This window comes from Rutilus rutilus (genome assembly GCF_951802725.1).
Source record: "Rutilus rutilus genome assembly, chromosome: 17".
Taxonomy (NCBI): Eukaryota; Metazoa; Chordata; class Actinopteri; order Cypriniformes; family Leuciscidae; genus Rutilus; species Rutilus rutilus.
Window position 1 is genome coordinate 27,598,985 of NC_140230.1, and position 20,926 is coordinate 27,619,910.

General features: G+C 37.1%; 1 protein-coding gene across 1 annotated transcript in view; it reads left to right on the top strand.

Annotated features, from left to right (window-relative positions):
• The window catches only part of tsnare1 (T-SNARE Domain Containing 1), a 156,024-nt gene that overhangs the window by 28,261 nt on the left and 106,837 nt on the right, over positions 1 to 20,926 (top strand). The window contains exons 2-4 of the mRNA XM_084384969.1: positions 2,649 to 2,777; positions 10,876 to 10,953; positions 11,068 to 11,137. Coding sequence (XP_084241095.1) covers positions 2,693 to 2,777; positions 10,876 to 10,953; positions 11,068 to 11,137 — 233 coding nt within the window. The 5' untranslated portion in view covers positions 2,649 to 2,692. The remainder of the gene's footprint in view (positions 1 to 2,648; positions 2,778 to 10,875; positions 10,954 to 11,067; positions 11,138 to 20,926) is intronic.

Below are 20,926 nucleotides of genomic sequence, written 5' to 3' on the forward strand. Positions count from 1 at the left end.
TGAGACCTGAGACCTGAGTTAATCAACCGCTGTGTTTCATATATGAGTGACCTGTCAGTCAAATCTCTGCCCGGTCCATCCAGTCATGATGTGAGTCTTTGTGACATCAGACAAAGGGTGGAAAGGTTAACAGAACTAAGCTCTTGTTTTATTATCATCTGAGAATTTATATAACCATTAACAACTTCTTTTAACATCTTGTTTTTGCCAATTTGATCACAAGCTGATCTTTAAGCTAATTGCAGGTTTTGTTATTCAAAAGCATAGTTAGTCGAAAACATGTCTTATTTGGTGTGAAATAATCATGTTTCCAAGTTTAATTAAAGTGATACATTTTCTCGCCCTCAAGTTGTTTCAAATATGAATTTCTTTCTTCAGCTGAACACAAAAGAAGATAGTTTGAAGAATACGGGTAACCAAACAGTTGATGGGCCTCACTGACTTCCGTATGGGGAAAAAACAAAACAAAAACACAATCATGTTTGGTCCATCAACTTGTTTGGTTCCTGGCATTCTTCAAACTATCTTCTTTTGTGTTCAGAAGAAAGAAATTCATATAGGTTTGGGTGAACTATCCATTTAAATGGGAAATAACCAACAACAGCAGCATTACAATTTGACTTCATTTCTGTGAACTGTGCAAGCTAGGACAGAAGAATTTATATATATATATATATATATATATATATATATATATATTTTTTTTATGAAAGAATGTAGTCAAATATAGTCAAAACAAAAATAGTCAAAGTAAACATCTCCTCGGATCTGAGTGAGCATGAGCAAATCATTGTCTGGGCTCGAAATCAAGAAGCACAGAAATGTTTTATTGCTGCCAAAAGTAATTAATCTTCCCGCTCTATGGAAATTAATCGGATTATTTGGCCACGTGGCCCGGCAAATTTCATCTTCCATCTCATTCCTCCCGCAGGCTTGGCCACCTCGCCCACTTTCACTCTCTGCTTCAGAAACAACACAATCTTTTCAGCTGAGACATCTGTCATTATCTCCACAGGTCCTCACACATTCTTCGGCACTTTTATAGTTTTGCATGCAAATCTTGCTTGAATCGTCAGAAATTCCTAATAATAAATGTCTAATTATTTCAAATGTTGAATTATTTGTATAATTTTTTTTGCTTAAAAGGCATAGCCTGGTCCTACCAGACTCTCGTACATTTCATTTGTACAGAGAGTCTGGCCACTCTCCATTGACAAGCGTTAACTTCCTTGAAGGCGGGTACTCTGTTGAAGTTTAAAACTATTGGATCTGCCCAGAGCCACTCTGGATCTGCCATAACCAATCGCTAACGTTTGGTCGTGACGCAACCCTACAACTCAAACTAGCGCTAGTTCATGTTTGCTATATTGTACAGCAGCAGCATGTTTTACTTGCTCACAGCAGCATGTCATATGGATTGACAGGAAGTTGTTATTACCTGAACATTCTTCTTGACTGCTACAGTATGGCATTATTATTCTTAATATTAATAACAATAACATTATAGTTGTTGTGGCATATCATTATTATTATTATTATTATTATTACTATTATTTGGCATTTTAGCTAACTTACACCCAGTCCATAGGTGTGCAATCTATTAAAATATATTATTTAATTGCTTTATTTGGCTGTCTATTCATTTGTTTAACTAGCACTCCAAAAATTGTCAATTTTAGTTTATCCTTCTATGACGTGGGTGAATAATGATGGAATTACCCTTTTAATTCCACCTCTTGTTAAACATGCAAGAACTGTTGAAATGTCATTTCTGTATTTGTCATGCATGATTCAGATGATGACATTTGATGCTGTACTGTATGTGACATAATGGTACTGTAAACGGTTTCATTAAGCAGGTTTGTTATCTCACTGTACACACTGTTCTGAGGGTGAGGGGGTCGACAAGACATTTTCCCAATGCATTCTTTAACCTTTTTAACCATGTTACACACCCCTCGCAAAGTTATTACGGATGCTAACGGACAATGCAGATGACTAAGCCGTTCGCGAGGACTGATTCATGTTGAGTAGTGTAACTGTGTCACAAGAGGTTTAATTCATGCTCACACTTACACACACACAGGAAGTACATGTCACTGTGGGGTGAAGTCGTGCCACAGATGCCCCATATCAGTTCACACCTTCAGCACTTTGCTAATGAATGTAACTGACACACAGTCCCAGTGCATGGATGAAGTAGCACATGAGCCCCTGTTAACTGCGCACTAGACCCCATGAGTTTGACTGGTCAGAGTTACGAACGACCAAAACGCATAAAGTTTTACGTTTTTAGTTGAAAACCGTGTCATGTAAACAGTCCCTAACTTAGTTCAAGTAGACCTGTCAGACATGTGGGTTTCATTTTATTGCATGTTTTTGACCTGAATTCCTAATATTTCGTGAATACATCGGCCCCCCCTGAGAGTTCTGAATTTTATTTTATTTTATTTTATTGACAACAACAACAATTATTATTGTCAGTTTTAGCCAACCTTCATTAAACGGTGGCCATTTCATGGGTGTGCTGCCAAAAAGGGTTAAAATATTTCGCTTAGTTGATTTGTTTATGATTTAATTGATTCTTTCTCTTTCTATTATTGTGGTTATACCAATATTCATTCTTGTTTCTTTGTTTGCCTGTGCAGATTAGTTCCATCTGACTGCTCGAGAAATTATCGGAGGACCCAGAATGTCGTACGGATCCATTGACGCAGGCTCTTTTGGAAGCAGAAATCCATTTGGTGGGCCCACAAGGCAGGGATACCAGCCAGTAGGTAAAGACACATCTTTTTTCATGCTCACAGGCAGGGGTTCTCACTATTTATCATCAGGCATTGTTGAAAAAAATATTATAAATCATACGACAGAGACAAAGATTTTGGTCCCTCCTCATTTACTGAAGCACGGCATTATGCGTTTATTCCTTCTGCATAAATCATCATGGGATTAATAAGCCATATGGCTAATTTAGTGAAGTTCTGCCTCGTCGGAGTTCTGATGTGTTTAGTAACGAGTAATATGTATGTATGTTGACAATTAAACATCGTCTTCGATAGTTATAGTACAATGTCATGGTAACAGAAGAGCTTGTTAGATCTTTCAACAAAAAATAGCTACAGGTGAAGATATTGCATCCCAAATTAAATATGAATAACACTTCTTTTGTGGGCAGAGTAAAACCTCAAGCCTTAATGTGATCGAAAATGCCTGATTTTAATATATAAACAAGACCTTGACTTACTTACAAATGGTGTCTAGAACGTGATTAATATCCGAGCAGCAAAACGTGACTTTATTTTTAGGTCACTCTGTAGTCTGGGTTGACCTTGACCTCTTTTGACACAATTCAGCCATAGGCATAAAACTATACATAACAAGCAAGGAAGGAAAACTAAATATAATGTAAAAAGTGTTGTTTGCTTTTAATCACACTTTCCTTAAACACTGTGACTAGCTAGCAAGCTAAGTCATTTACTCACTCTCGTCATTCCAAATATTAAAGATTAATTTCCACAATAACTAAACGCGTAAATATGAAAGTGTACTTTCCTTAACTAGCAAGCTAAGCTAACTTAATTATGATAGATTGATGGATGGATGGATGGATGGATGGATGGATTGGTTGATAGTTAGGTGGATGGGTGGGTGGATGGATGGATTTAAGTAATGTAATCTACGAAACCCTAACCTAACCAATGCTACTTAAAAAAACAAGAAAAACAGTTGCACACGTTGCCTTCCTGCGGTTGTTGTGTAATGCACATAGTGCCATGCATGACGGCCCGTGTCATATGTGTGAATTTAAAAGACATATTCAGTTCACATGAATTCATTTGCATGAATAAAAGAATGTGTTGGTAAGAAAGTGATCATCTGAAATGTCAGTCTAACAGCATGTGCCTTTTGTTGGCTGTTTTCGTTAGTAGAGTTTATGTTTTTATCAGAGCCATGCTGGATGGAAGGGGTTGCAGCAAATGTAAGAGAACACCTTAAAATGGAAGACAACTTTTTTTCCTCGCACAGAACCTCTCACAATCAAAACATGCAAAAGCAAATAGCTTCCTCTTTCACGCAGCATGATCGGAGTAAATCACACATTCTGAGATCTCTCTCTCTCTCTCTGTGTGGTGTCTGAGCATTCGGCTGCTGCCAGTCCCACAGGACAACAGCGAGAGAGAGAGAGAGAGAGCGAGGTTAGAAGAGACAAGGCTTTGATCACTGGCAGACCTGCGTTCAGGAGTCTGTCAGCTCTCTGTGTTTGTGCGCTCCAGCATCAGGCTGGCTGAAGAGTGGCTCAGGCGATGATCAAAGCCAGGGTTAAGTCTCTAATGGAGTTGTCAGTCGAGCTAATCTTTCCCCACCTCTCCCCTGCCAAACCTTTTAACTCCCCTCCAGCAGCATATGCATTTCTCCGCCGTTCTCTCGTTCTCTCTCTCTCTGTCACTCTGTTTACCGCTGTTGTTCTCCTTCCTTCTCCTGTCCTTCTTTACTCTGTTTTAGCTAATCATTGCCAACACTCTCTCCTCTTTTTCTCTTTTCATCTGGTGCTTGTTTGCAAGATCTTTCTTCTGTTTTTCATTAATTTCCTCTTTTCTTCTTTCTTTCCTTGCTGGCATCTTTGTTTATTTTATTTCTTGCTTGTATGCTTCATTCGTACTTACATTCTTTCTTTCTGTCATCACTTCCTACCTTTCCACATCATATCTTCCTTCCTGTTCTTTGTCCCTTCCTTCCTTCCTTCCTTCCTTCCTTCCTTCCTTCCTTCCTTCCTTCCTTCCTTCCTTCCTTCCTTCCTTCCTTCCTTCCTTCCTTCCTTTCTTTCTTTCTTCCTTCCTTCCTTCCTTCCTTCCTTCCTTCCTTCCTTCCTTCCTTCCTTCCTTCCTTCCTTCCTTCCTTCCTTCCTTCCTTCCTTCCTTCCTTCCTTCTATTGACATCACTCCCTTCCATACTTTCCTTCCTTTCTTGCGTAATTTTTTCCTTTCCTTTGTTTTTTACATCGTTCTACATCACACTGTCTTTCTGCCTTCCCTCTATTTCTTTCCTTCTTTTTTTGCTTGCATTTTCGTTTCTACCACCAATTCTTTCTTCCTTCCTGATTTTAACCTTCCTTTTCTTTTGTTCCTTTCTCAGTTCCTTCCTTTTTGCTTTCTTGCTTCTTTCTTCAGTTAATTCCTCCCTCCCGCACTTTCTTTTCCTCCTTCCTTTTTTCTTTTTCTTTCTTTCTTTCTTTCTTTCTTTCTTTCTTTCTTTCTTTCTTTCTTTCTTTCTTTCTTTCTTTCTTTCTTTCTTTCTTTCTTTCTTTTCATTTTCCTTCCTTCAATCAAAATTCCTGCCTGCAAGTACGTCACAGCACAGTCTGGTCATATCTGGGGCCGTCATGTTCCTCACAATATGGTTTCACAGTATTGGTTAACTACACTGTTGTCTCACTCCCCTCTCTCAGCACAGAAAAAGAAAAGCTCTTGTCATGAGGCGACCGTCTGAGCAGAGCCCAGCACATGTGGTTAGCCCTTGTCTGGATGAAGCTTCAGCTTCTGCTGTGTTCATTAGGGAGGTTTGCGGGGGTGGGTCTGTCTGTGTGGAGAGACTAATGAATGGACACTGAAACACCAGCAGGGACCACACAGCCGTCATGAGCGGCCAAACCTGGGGCGTGCTCCACGTCCGCGCTTCATTGATCCAAACAGAAGGAATAAATGAGCTCAGGTGTCATGCCTCATTCAGAGAGAGAAAGTGGAACAAACAGCATGTAACCACACACACATGCAGCTACAAAACATAGGCCTGATTGTCTGTGCTGATCCATGTGGGGTGTGTGTGTGTTTGTAAGCCATCTCTGCCTCTTTCAGCGATCTTTGCCGTTGTAATTCTGACACATAAGTCGAATTACTGCACTTTTGTCTGATTTTGTGCAATGTGCAATTTTGCGTAAACCAGTATTATTGTCTATAACCATATTGCATGTTACCGAGACCAAATGTGAAAGACAAATTGATTACGAAATAAAGGTTCTTTCGCTCACAGAAGTAATCAAGCATTCCATGATTACCTAGAAAGGCCATGTCGTGCGTCAGTGTCTTGATTGGATTCTAATTGGTGGGCTTGGGGAGGTGGGGGTCTTTTAGTACATTTCAGTATGGATTGTGAGATTACATCAGTGTAATGAGCAAATTTCATAACGTTTAGTGACAAGTTAAGTGCTGGGAAAGACTGGAAATGTCAAACATTGTGTGTTAAATACCCATTAACGTAGCTGTCCAAGCTGAATACATTATTGGGTACAATGTGGGTTTTATCTGGACCAAAAACGTCTAAAATACCTGGAAAGAGCATTCCCATTTATTTTAATGGTACTGTAGTTTCATTGTACATAGTACACAGATACTTGATTAGCAGTCAATATATGGTGCATAATAGTGACATTAAGGCATCGACCTAAACTAATTTTGATATTTTCTTATCTGCATCCCTTTCTCTTAGAGGGGGTTGATTTAAACAAATGAAGTATCCATGCATGTTCTATGTGAGGATACTGCTCCTGAACTCAATAACCTCCTTTGTGTGCTGTTCTGATTGAAACTTCTTAGTACTCAGAGTTATCTCATGAAGAACCAAGCTTTAAATTTTGGTCTCACTTTTCTGAGAGAACCACACAGTTCTCTTCACAGATTAGAGGAGTTGCTTGCCCCAAAATCCCCAGAGCTAAAGATTCTATATGTGTAGAGTGCACGCGTGTTAGTGTATTTGCAGAAGAAAACTCAAAGGAGGGTGCAAAGCACTGCCAGATCCTCCCAATGCATTAACTGGAGCTGCACATGCTGTGCACGCAACCTAAAATACACAGTGACTTCTGGTGTTGACGACAGTGAATAAACATGCCTGCAATAAGCAATGCACTTCAGGCTCTAAGTATTTTTTAAAAAGCAATCATCTAAACTGAGCATACTGTATTTAGCAGTACTAAAACATTCTGTGATGTGCTTGGAGCCTTTTTGCACAGAACTTTCTTTTCTTAATCATTATTTTTGTCTTGTTCTCCATCCTTAAAACAACATAGATTTTTTTTTTTTTTTTTTTTTTTTTGAGTAGCAAGATATTAAGACTTATTTTCAGAAAATATACAATATGTAGATTTTTTTTTCTTGCCCCATTGGCAAAGTGTTCTCGTTTAAAAAGGCCTAGGCTAGAAAAATAAACACAACTCAAGATACACTACCATTCAAATGTTTGGGGTCAGTAATTATTTTTTTTTAATTATTTTTTTTGGAAAGAAATTAAATTTGTATTCAGACACATGAAATTGCTCAAGACTTCTATTGTTACAGAATATCTCTATTTCAAATAAATAAATGCTGTTCTTTCGAACTTTCTATTCATCAGAGTATCCTGAAAACAAATATCAAGGAATCCAAAAACAAAAAACAACATCAACAAAAACAGCCCAGCTATTTTTAACTTTAATAATAATAATAAAAAAATCTTAAGCACCAAATCAAGGATCATGTGACTGAAGACTGGAGTAATGATGTTGAAAATTCAGCTTTGCATCACAGGAATAAATTACATTCTAAAATGAGATAAAATAGAAAATAGTTATTTTAAATTGTAATATCTTACAATATTATGTATTTTAATAACAAAAAATGCAGGTAATGCTCTAAGAGTCCTTATAGAGAAATTAAACCACTCAATGCTGCAATTGGCCATTAATAATGGCACCATGGTGTCATGTTGCATAGACCATGGTGTCAACACCTCAATTCATAGATCGATAAAAACAGATAAATTATGGTTCATCATTTTTTCACTGTCAGTGCTTCAACCGCTCATACATGCATTGCTTTCGTTAGTTGAGTCATTGTGCGACAGGCCTGGATCATGCACTGCGGGGATAAGGACCCATCTCACACTGTATCACACATATCGTCTGACAGCCATCTCTGGCCTGTAAACCCCTCTCTCCCTCGGCTCATCTCAGCTTTTTTTCACCCTCTACAATACATGGGGATTACTTTCTATGTTTGAGTTTGCGTTTTTCCGATGTGTGTGTGTGTGAGAGAGCCACATACTGACCTCATGCATAACAAGGAGAAAGCTTTTGATTAAGTCATTTCCTGATTTGAGAGTATAATTGAACACCCTGCAGAATCTGCATTTACAGCCTCGACGAACAATTCAGAAAGGGCAGAAGTTAATTTGTCCTTTGTCCCAGATATTTCAGATCAATTTTCTCACCCCGGACTTGAGAAAAGTGCTTTGTGGCTTTGTTTTTCAGCACTTTAATGCATTTTGTGTCTGTTTATTTCCAGTGGCTCCTACACTCAGACCGTAAAAATGTACTGAGCTCTTCTGCATTCCATCTAACTTGACATACTGTGCATGTTCCCCTTTGATTTTGACTCAACTTCCCCACTTTTCTATTATATTTTAATGTAAAAAGATTGGAAAATGGACATTATATGTTGAGCTTGCCTTGTAGAATAGGCAGTGCTGTTATGTGTGTGTGTGCGTGTGCGTGTGCGCATGTATTCGTCTTCAAAGCTGATTCATGAAGAATCTAACAAGTATATGATTTAGTAAAAGTATTGAAACATCTAGATATTATAGATAAGTAGATTTCCATTTCCACAAGGATTTATCAGCAGCAAAAGTTTCAATCTCAACTTGCCTCAGGTTTTAGGATTTAATTCTGTTTCAAATCAAATGTCGCTTTAGAGCCGCTTTTCCGTTTTCACGACACTCTGTGTGTCTATTTTTTTGTTGAGTCTGCACTATTTATTATACAAAATAATTATTATACAAAACAATCATATTACAATGACCCAGTCAATGGTTACATTTTGAATGCTGTACATTTTAACTATGTAAGTTTAGAGTTTCTCAAGCTTATAGTTCATAATAATTTATAGTACTATACATTTTATTTATAAAAGTATACATTTTATTTTTATTAAAATCCAAAATACACCTTATGGTTAATATATTATATTATATATTGATTAATTAATTGATTATTGACTAATCGATTCTAAAATAAAAGTTTGTTTAGATATTTATACATTTAATATCTTCATTTACCGCCACGTAGAAATTAATTGATTGCTTTGTTAAAAGAACGAAAGTGATTACCATTCTGTATACATGAAAATATTTGTTCTTATATTTCAATTCTGAGATGTTCCTGCATTTGATGGGACCACTAGAATGTTCTTCGACTGTGGCACAGACACAAAACAAATAACAAATAGACAAATAGCACCATGGGCGACAGGAAAAATGTCAGAGATTCCCAACACAATAATCGTGTGTGTGATGGGAATTTAGGTCTCATGAAGTGTTGAGAGGGATCATGTTGGGTCTTCACACATACTCACAGGAAGTAGCGCCCTTGTGTTTCCCCCTCTTAGCCCATATGGAGGTATAGTGCTCAATGCAGAGTGGAATGAATATGGAACATCCATCTATCACGATGATGGAGGAGAGAGTATGAGAAGTGTGCACATAGCTGGAGGCCAGTGGAGATAACAGTAAGGGCACAAAAGGTTGTTTCCCTGAAAAATGATCCACTGAGAACAGCTTATCACCTTTGTAGTGCGCGCACACACACACACACACACACATAAACACAAGCACATCTGGCTGGAAGCAGTCAGATAGATAATGTCATATGCTTTTCGCTGTCATGTAAAATTCACACCTACAGTAACATATTTTCATTTTTAATCTGCTCATGCTAAACTATTAGTCACATGTGCAATGTCAAGAAGTCCCCATTTTGTGATTATTAACACAATTCATCACGTTTCAGCTATATTTCAGCACATATCTATTGATACTGCCTATACAGTTCAGCTCACAGTCAGTCCTATACTGGTGCTTTGGTTTACTTTGGTGAAACAATCTTAAAGGACTGAATAGACACTTTTATTTTTCATATATTTTTATATATATATATACATAGATATGTGCCAAAATATAGCTGAAATATGATGAATTGTGTTAATAATCACAAAATGGGGACTTTTTGACATTGCACATGTCAAAATACATACATATATACCTTTTTACCTGCTTCCTGTACCAAATCCAAACCCTCTCAGAGAATATGCATCTGGAAAAGATTGACTGTGATTTTCCCCTCTCAAGTGCAAGTGCATTAGGGCACAGATGAAGAGTTGTGAAAAACAGCACGTCAATTACAGTCATTTGGAGGGCAGAGGAAGACAAAAGCAGAGAGATGACACATTTATGTGTATGTGTGCGGGGCCTGTGGGTTGTACTTTGATACAGAGGTTGTGCAGTTGATTTTGATTAAGAGCTCTTGATGATTACCTTTTCCTACCAGGGTGTGCATGATACGTGCATTTGATGAAGAAAATGGCTGTGCCCACACTCCCATTTGGGTGGCTCACGACTCAGTCTGTTTAAGCAAAGCTGCTGTCCAAAAACATGGTGTGTTTTTGATTCTGCTTTGTTTGGCTTCTCTTAGCAGAAATATGGAGGCCCTCATGAGTAGGGGGTGCCAACTAAGTAAAGAAAAAACATCATCATGTACGAGGCATTTTGTAATAGTGAATTTTTTTTTACCGCAGGTAAGGGTTTAATAATAAAAAAAAGAAATAAAAAAAAGTAAAAACATTACTTTTCTTAGGTTTTTGGGTGTTTCTTAATCCTACTTAAACACTTTATCAGTACACATTATCGGTAATAATAATTTAATTATCATCCAAGCAGATTTCAGAGTCTGAACTATTTGTTTTATTATGATTCATCAGAAACAAAAATTGTCTGGAATTCTATTTTAGCATAAACAATCACACACATCAACATTAAACGCTGTGTTTACTAACCCTAATCTTCTTTCTCCTACAGCTACACAAGTCAGCCCCTCAGAGCTGCAAGACGTGTTCCAGGAAACCTCCTCTAACATCTTTCAGATCAATGCAAACGGTGAGTTTAAAAAGCCTCCAAATATTCTGACCTTGATTTTAAACCATAAAGGATGGCATGAGGTGAAAGTAACAAAATGAAATACACATGGAAGTTTCTGTCTGTTCTTTTCAGTGGTAACACTAGAGAAGAATCTTCAATCGTTGGGAACATCCAGAGATACAGCAGAGCTACGGCAGAGTTTGTAAGTACACACACACACACACACTCACACACACACAGTTGCGCTTACACCATGGCGGGTTGCTATTTACATGGTGGAATTTGCAAGCGGAAAGACAGAACGCTTCTCTAGCGAGGAAACGGATCTACTCTTGCGCGATATTAAAGCGCACAAGCAGACCATTTATGGGACATTTAACCACATCTTTATGTACACAATATTAATCTTTTACATTGTTATCCTTTTATTTTTTATATTTGTCTAGTTTGTATGCTGCTGCACGTCCCTGTGTGCGTAATAAGCAGAGTGTATGCGCGTTGTGGACCCACCTATAGGCACATATTACTAATGTGCCCTTTAAATAACAAAACAATACTACAATAATACTGACTTTAGACCAGGTTTTTGTTGGTCAATGGCGCAGTCTATTTCAGTTGCCTCAAAATACCAATGCACCTGAGCACACCTCGTTTTCAGACCAGCAGCCCATGGTCGAACAGATGGGCGCAAATGCGTTTGCTATTTAAACAACGTGGCGCAGGATGTGAAAAAGATAACTGCATCGGGCTGAAACTAGCAAGAAACACTGGCGCCACATCGTGCCGAGTGTTTGATAGGGCCCACACACACGTTGTGTTTTCATGTTTTATGCGGACTTTCCATAGACATAAGGATTTTTATACTGTACAAACTGTATATTCTATCCCCTTACACTAACCCAACCCCTAAACATACTCATCACAGGAAACTTTCTGCATTTTTACATTTTCAAAAAACATCACTTAGTATGGTTTTCCAAAAAAAGACATTTTGGAGACGCACACACACAAACCTATGCATGCAAGCTAAAGGAAATTTGACCTTTTTCATATATCGATATCGATATATATACTCATACTCCCAGGACCTTTTATTGCAGCAGAGAAAAGCAGATTTGTGCTCCATTATGATGTCATGATATTCTCTCACAGGCCTACAGTGGTTTTAATAGCTTCCCTTTTGCTGACTCTCTATAGAGCACTTTGAAACAGAGTAACATCTTGAGCGCTCACTCTCACTGTTTCATCACCTTCCGCCCAGCATGTATTGTTTACTCATCTGACTGTTGTAGTCAGGATGCCACAATTACTAAATTATTTTCCGATGACAAAGTAGTTGGTCTGGAATTGCTGTTGTTTGAAATGCATTACACAATCTGTGTCCAGTGGCGGCTCATCAATTATATCGGCCATTTTTTTGTTAATGAAAGCATTGCAAACCTAATACTGTTTTGGGTGTGTGTGGTTGTTTTCCCCCCACCCTTGAAGAATCACCATCCCTAAGGCGCAACATGACATCTATTGTTGGCTATAAAGCCTTTGGGCAGATTGGCTGCCTAAAACTAAATGAGATAAGCAGCAATGTCTTTCTACTGCTACACCCTCTGCTGTTCTTGTGGAGTGACTGCACATTATACAATAAAGAATTATGAGCTAAAATTACATCACAAAGGCATAACAGTGCAACATTTCCCTTGTGTACTGCTGCAGTCTTGTCTTGTGTGGCAGCCAGTCTCAAGCACACCTGAGTCATTAGCCAATGTGAAAAGTGTGGTGTGCAAGATATGTGTTTTTTTTTTTTTTTTTTTGTCCACTTCATTAGCGTCTGCATGTATATTCAACAAAGTTGCACCTGCTTCTCTCGCTTTTTCTTTGCATCACATTTTCAGTCTTTCTTAGAACTCTCCATTAGGTATGGGCATTCCCATTCAATTGCAGTTCCTTAATGATTCTGTTAATGATTCTTTTAGTAATTTAAGAACAATTGAACCAAACTATATACTATTATTTGGTGAGAGTGAGATATTTTAATTACAAAATGAATGACCTTTTAGTAGGACAAAATTCTGTTATTGTGTACATCTTTGACTAAATGTTGGTGTAGGAACATCCACCTGAAATTACAATGTTTTAAAGGATAGTTCACCCAGAAATGTTGTTTCAAACTGGTATAAATTACTTTCTTCTATGGAACAATGCAACAAAGTTGTGCTGGTCACTCTTTTCCATGCAATTACAAAGAATGGGGGTAAAAAATAAATAAAAAGGTAGTTTCTATTAGCCATACCCTAGTCTCAGCCTTAGACATCAAGCCCACAGACCATTGGCTAAACGTCTGATACGTACGGCACACAAAATTGGAGACTCTTCAGGAGTTTTGAAATAGTCATCTGATTGGCTGAATTCTACAAGATTTTCAGGAGACGTGCGTGTCATGTTATTTAACGGTCCGTCTGGAAATAAAGATGCCGTGACGGTGACGCCAAACCCCCTTATGGAAGAAGCAAGCTGTTGTGTTTACAACCGTGACAACAGGCGCTTATCAAGATCAACTAAACGCTGGATTTTCAAAAGTATGTGAAGTATTTAAAGTTCACAGCATAGACTCTTTAGAATACGTCAAGGAATTTTACACACTGTTATTGTAGGGGCAACGACGTTACATTTTCACGCCCCTAAACATGAGGCGGGAAAAAATCAAATGTGATTGGTTGCTTTACATGTCAGTCAAACTACCTCTGGGCGGTCCTTGGCCAATGAAAGCTGCTATGGAGTCCAGACCTTCTGCCGGCAGTCTGAAGGTCTGGCTATGTGAGACTAGTCATATCATATATTCCAAGTTTTCTGAAGCCATTTGATACAAAGTGATCATTATTCACTGTAAATCTTGGCTTCTGTTCTACTGTATTTGGCATGTTCATGAGGGATCATGAGTGATGTTTTGTTTTTGTTTTGTTTTTGTTAGATCTTTCCAATGAATCCAGTTCACAATGCATGGAACATTTTTAAAGTCCTTTTTTATGTTCAACAGAAATCTGGGTTAGATGAGAAAATGATGGCAGAATTTGGTAACACTTTATTAACAGTGTCCTTGTTACATGTGTTACATGTTCTTACCATAGTAATTATGCATAATTACATGCAACTATAACCCTCAACCAAACCCTAATCCTATAGTAAGCATGTGTTGTTAATTAATATTACTCAGTACTTATACACATACACACACACACATATATATATATATATATATATATATATATATATACACTGTAACAATGACACCTTAAAGTGTAATCCAGAATTTTCATTCTGGGTGAAATATTCCTTTAAGGTTTAATATTATTATTTAGTGATGTGTTCAGTAGTCAACAGATAACACAATAACACGTCTCTGATTTAATCATTGATTGATTCTAACTGATAACAAGAGTTTCAGACTGATTTGTGTCTTTTTGAGTGATTCATTCAAAAATGGAAGCACATGAATATCGACATATTAAATACCATAATCGTTGTAGCCCACGTTTTTTTTTTTTTTTTTGCTGTTTCTTATTTGACCTTGAATGTGCTTCCTTTCATGCCAGGCTTAATCCTGCTGCTCCAAACAGAGCACTTGACAGCAACCCCTTCTCCCGCTCTCTCTCTATTGCTCGCTCTCTGACTCTGCCCGTTTTCTTACTCTTTCTGCCCTTTGCTGCACCCCAGCCATGATTTTATTACATCCAGTTTCCACGGAAACCTTGCAGTTTCAGGGTCATACCTCCCAGATGGCGATATGTCGCCCAAAGGCCCTGGCAGACTGCCCCCCACCCCCTCCTGCCCAAAACTTCCTCACACACACAAACACACACACGCACAAACATTTGCACGCTCTACAATGTCACAGACAAGCCAAGATACAGACTTCCAGTGCACTAAAAATGCACTGACTCAGAGTGTACTTCCGAGACTGGCAATATAAGAGACAGATGAGGCACATGGCTACTTGTTTTGTTTTGTGTGTATTTTATTGCATGACTGAATCTATAAAAATGTTTCTTATTAACCTGTAGAAATGGAACAATATCTTAAGATCTCTTGAGTAAACAGCATGCAATCTACTGTTCAAAAGTTTGGGCTCAGTAAGAATAATACTTAATAAGTTATACTTATTTAGCAAGGATGCATTCAAATGATTTACCTATTTGAGGTAAATGATTGAGGTAAAGGTAAAAGATCTATTAAGATTCTATATAGACTCTAAGATTCTATTTCAGGTAAATGTTGTTAAATCTTTTTGAACTTTCTATTCATCAAAGAATCCTGATGGAATCCTGATTCCCACAATATTGAGCAGCACAACTGTTTTTCAACATGACTAAAAATAATAAATGTTTCTAGAGCAGCAAATCTGCATAGAATGATTTCTGAAGGATCATGTGACACTGAAGACTGGAGTAATGATGCTGAAAATTTTGGTTTGTCATCACTTAAATTGCATTTTAAATATATTAAAATAGAAAACAATTGTTTTAAATTGTAAAAAAAAGATATTTCACAATTGATTGATTAAATGCGGCCTTGGCGAGCATGAGACTTGCTGATAAAAAGTGAATCATCATAAAGCATTTTGGAATAAAAAGAGAATAATTGATTATTAAAACAATTGCTACTGTAGTTGCAGCCCTACTCTCAAGTGTTAGCTTGACAACTTACAACTCATAAGTGTTTGCACACGTTCGATGCGTCTCATTCCAGTGAAAAATCACTTGGCTAATTAAATTTGACCCATCTTTGTAATCGTAGAAACACACGCAGCAAAACTAAGTGGATTAATCGTTCACACCCTCTGTTTGTCATTGTGCTCGTTAGAGCATTACACATTCCGCTCTTTTGCATACGGGGCTTCTGAGAGACGCTCTTCGTCTTTGGAGTGGAGGACACACTGCACTGTCCGCCCTCTTCTATGCTGAGGATTCTGTAGACAGAAGGTGAGCCTTATGCTGAGAAGCATGTGAGGACCAAAACTACAGTAGATGGTGGTACTGAAAAACTCCCTTAAACCGCCTTGAATGTTGACCCAAATATAAAACGTGTGGCATTATTTACTCTCTGTGACTTTCTTTCTTTTGTAGACCAAAAAAAGAGATGTTACGTGTATGGAATGCCAGACCTGATATATTAATAAATAAATAAATACATAAATGAATATATGAAGAAATGTAAAAATAAAATAAAAAACAAATGAGTATTTATACTTTTATTTTCTTATTTATCTATAATTGTATTTATTTCCACTTTTATTTATTTTCACATTTATGTATATATGTATTTACGTCTACATTTATTTATTTCTACATTTATTTATTTCCACATTTATTTATTTCCACGTTTATTTATTTCCACATTTATTTACATAAATGTGAAAATAAATAAAAGTGGAAATAAATAAATGTATAAATAAATAAAATAAAATAAAATAAATGTGGAAAAAAATACAATTATAGATAAATAAGATTACTATTTATACATAACAATTTATATATATATAAAAAAAAAAATATATATATATATACATTTTTTTTTATTATTATTATTTTTTACATTTCTTCATAAATGTATTTATGTATTTTTGTTTTTTTTACATTTCTTCGTATATTTATTTATTTATGTATGTATTTATTTATTAATTAATATGTCAGGCCTGACATTCCATATACGTGTACATACCACACCTTTTAAAATTCTGGGTTGTTTCAACCCATGTTTGGGTCAAATATTGGGTTTAAATTTTTTTAATATTTTAACCAACGGTTGGGTTTGTCCATATTTCACCCAAAAATGGGTTGAAACAACCCAGAAATTTTTAGAGAGCATGTTTTATTAATTTATATGCAAACATGAACAAGATTTCACAAGAAGCAGATGAGAGACTTTTCAGTGAGTAAGGTCTTAAATTGTGTTTTTTCTCTCACACAAAGCTATCGTATGACTTCAGAAAAATTGGCCGTGTGAATTTTTGGGTGCCTTTTGTAGTTTCTGGAGCTTGACAGCCTCTAGTCACAATTCACATACTTTCATTGTATGGAAAAGAGCAGTACCATTCAAAAACTTATTTTGTTTTCAAAGGAAGAAAGAAAGTCATATAGGTTTGAAAAAACATGAAGGTAAGGAAATGATGACCAAAGTTTTCATTTTCTGGGTGAACTATTCTTTTTTTAAGTCCCCCCCCTCACTCTTTTTAAAAAACACAACATGAATAACTGAGGGTCATTTTTTTCCCTTGTCCCATATCAGCTACCATAGTTTAGCACACGTTGCAAATCAGATTTTATATTCAGTATAATACAACACAACGTTTTGGTGAATTGGTGGCTAATTATGAATTTGTCTCATTTTTTCATTTTTCGGATGATCTGCTTACGCACCGGAGACAAGTATAGGGGTGGAAATTCATGCTTACTTTTTTCCTAATAATAGTACAAATTCATATGAAAATGCCTCCTTGAAACATAATCAAGGTTTTGCCTTGAAATCAGGTTTGTATATCATATCTGTGATTACCTTTCTTGTATACAGGCAATCATATGTATTGTAATGCTTATGTAGAAAACATACCCAGTATCAGATACGACACTAATATTATGATTCAGAAATGCAATCTTGGCGGAAGACCAAGCTCGTGTATTATTAATCGTCTGATCTCCTTACCAAATGCAAAGTTAACTATGCATTATCAGAGCAATCAGAAAATGAACAGATGATTAAAAGCGACTTCTCCATCACCTAAAGCTTTCAAAGCAAAACAAGTGCAATTTACTTGCAAACTCCTCTAGTTAATTTCACTTCTATTAAAAACCCCACTTAATCAATGTAGTGTGAAATATATTATTCATAAAACCAACATGCCAAATATGCTTAATGAAAAATGCACCATAAAGACCATTAGCTAAATTAAGCCGCTTCTGAAACCTGTTGTGAATGTTCTGTCCCCGCACACAAATAACTAATCACGAGTTTCAGTAGCCCTTTTTGTGAGTATAATTTTTTGAGCCATTGTGAGATAGTCTTTGTCATTTTGATTATGTTTGGCATCATTGCACAAACTTTGCCTTACCTGAAAATGTCAGGATGGTGTCCGTCAACATGACTGATCCAGTATGCGTCATTACCCCAGGTCGGGATCGGTGCTTAATGGCACGTTACGATGGGATAATTGTTTTCTGCTCATTAGCCTTACATCTTCTCTGCTCAGTGGGCAAGTCAACCTGTGGACACTCAGTTCTTTCATAAAGAGTGCAAGATGAGTACACCGGAATATTTATCAATGCTCCAGTACTGAAGTGGAGACCTTTAGTTTTAAGCTGTTGGGGTGACAACATATAATTAGTTATGTTTATTTTTGTTTGCCGTGCAGTTAAGTGGTGAAACCAAAATCTTTTAATGAGAATGGAGAGAAAGAAGCCACAATACAAACACATTTAGACAAACATTGCACTGACTTGTTAAAACTAATACCACACCTGCTAATAGCAGGTGAATTGAGAACATTTACCAGCCTATAATGATCTATACTGATCTATACTGATTGTAATTTTAATGGTGAACAACTAAAAATGCTTTGGTAAACCTGATAATCAATTAAATAAATTCCCTTACTATATATGGTGAGAAACTAGGAACAAATCATGTAATTTTACAACAAAATAATGTTAAACGTACAGTTTTTGAGTTATCTTATAATTTACAGTGAAAAACCATAAAATTACATTATCAGAATTCCATGTGTGACACTTCATATTTGATGGTTTATCATATAAATATATATTTTTCCAGTTATGTGCATTAGTGTTGTATGTATGTTGTGTTAACACAGCATAAACTATCTCATGACCAGTTCGTACAAGTGAATACGAGTTGGCTAATTTGTCTAAACCCCAGTGATGGGTAGGTTTAGGGGCGGGGTCAGGGGTAGGTCATTCGTACGAATTCATACGAATTGGTGTGGTCCTGGTCAAGACAATCTCCTGAACTCCAAACTGAATGTCAGAATGGGAAAGAAAGCTGATTTAAGCAATTTTGAGCGTGGCATGGTTGTTGGTGCCAGACGGGCCGGTCTGAGTATTTCATAATCTGCTCAGTTACTGGGATTTTCACACACAACCATTTCTAGGGTTTACAAAGAATGGTGTGAAAAGGGAAAAACATCCAGTATGCGGCAGTCCTGTGGGCGAAAATGCCTTGTTGATGCTAGAGGTCAGGGGAGAATGGGCCGACTGATTCAAGCTGATAGAAGAGCAACTTTGACTGAAATAACCACTCGTTACAACCGAGGTATGCAGCAAAGCATTTGTGAAGCCACAACACGCACAACCTTGAGGCGGATGGGCTACAACAGCAGAAGACCCCACCGGGTACCACTCATCTCCACTACAAATAGGAAAAAGAGGCTACAATTTGCACGAGCTCACCAAAATTGGACAGTTGAAGACTGGAAAAATGTTGCCTGGTCTGATGAGTCTCGATTTCTGTTGAGACATTCAGATGGTAGAGTCAGAATTTGGCGTAAACAGAATGAGAACATGGATCCATCATGCCTTGTTACCACTGTGCAGGCTGGTGGTGGTGGTGTAATGGTGTGGGGGATGTTTTCTTGGCACACTTTAGGCCCCTTAGTGCCAATTGGGCATCGTTTAAATGCCACGGCCTACCTGAGCATTGTTTCTGACCATGTCCATCCCTTTATGACCACCATGTACCATCCTCTGATGGCTACTTCCAGCAGGATAATGCACCATGTCACAAAGCTCGAATCATTTCAAATTGGTTTCTTGAACATGCAATGAGTTCACTGTACTAAAATGGCCCCCACAGTCACCAGATCTCAACCCAATAGAGCATCTTTGGGATGTGGTGGAACGAGAGCTTCGTGCCCTGGATGTGCATCCCACAAATCTCCATCAACTGCAAGATGCTATCCTATCAATATGGGCCAACATTTCTAAAGAATGCTTTCAGCACCTTGTTGAATCAATGCCACGTAGAATTAAGGCAGTTCTGAAGGCGAAAGGGGGTCAAACACAGTATTAGTATGGTGTTCCTAATAATCCTTTAGGTGAGTGTATGTATATATATATATATATATATATATATATACACACATACATACTGTAAATACAGTGTTTTGTATTTGTGTGTATGATACAGTGCACCTTCTATATTATTTAGAATTACCTCAGCTTGTGGAAATGCAAGTGATAAACTTTTGATTCTTCATGTGGCTTTCTCTTTAACATCTGTGTTTTGTGAAGGTAAAAAAAAAAGGTTTTACTTGGGTGTATTCACATTATATCTGTTGAATGTACAGGTCATTTTACTGTAAATTAATTTAGTAAAACTTAAAGTTCTACCATATGTTAAAGTTCTGGCGACCTGCCTTTTTTTGTAAATTCTGCCAATTTATTTTTTATTTTTTCATCTTGCATGTAATTAAGGCCAACGGAATAGTGTGCTGATTTTTTTGTGTATGTGTAGTCTAAATTTTGCTTCTTTCCTCGCATTTAGTGTTTGCCGAGTGTTTTTACCCAGACTTTTTAATGCATGAATACGTACTTTCACAGTAATCACAATCACAGGAAATAATGCATCCCACACTTGAAAGCAGATTGTTGATTGCAAAGTTTAAGTACGATGCAGTGCAAGAAGATGGGTAGACCTTAGAGTACACTTGCTTATACAGTACTGGATGACAACACTCTATTCCCAAAAGGAAGGATGTAAAATATAGGATATTCACAGGTCTTTTGTGTGTGGTTATACTGCATCTGTTAGAGATTATAGATGCTATGTTTCTATCCCTAGACTTGTTAAACTAACAGAAAGAGAGCTGGGTTTATAGAAGGCAAAAAATAGAACAGTGTTTATTAGATTATGAATGCTTTCATGGTGCAGTATGATTCATATAAAGCATAGCATAATGAAGGACATGGTTCATTTAAACTCAGGCTAT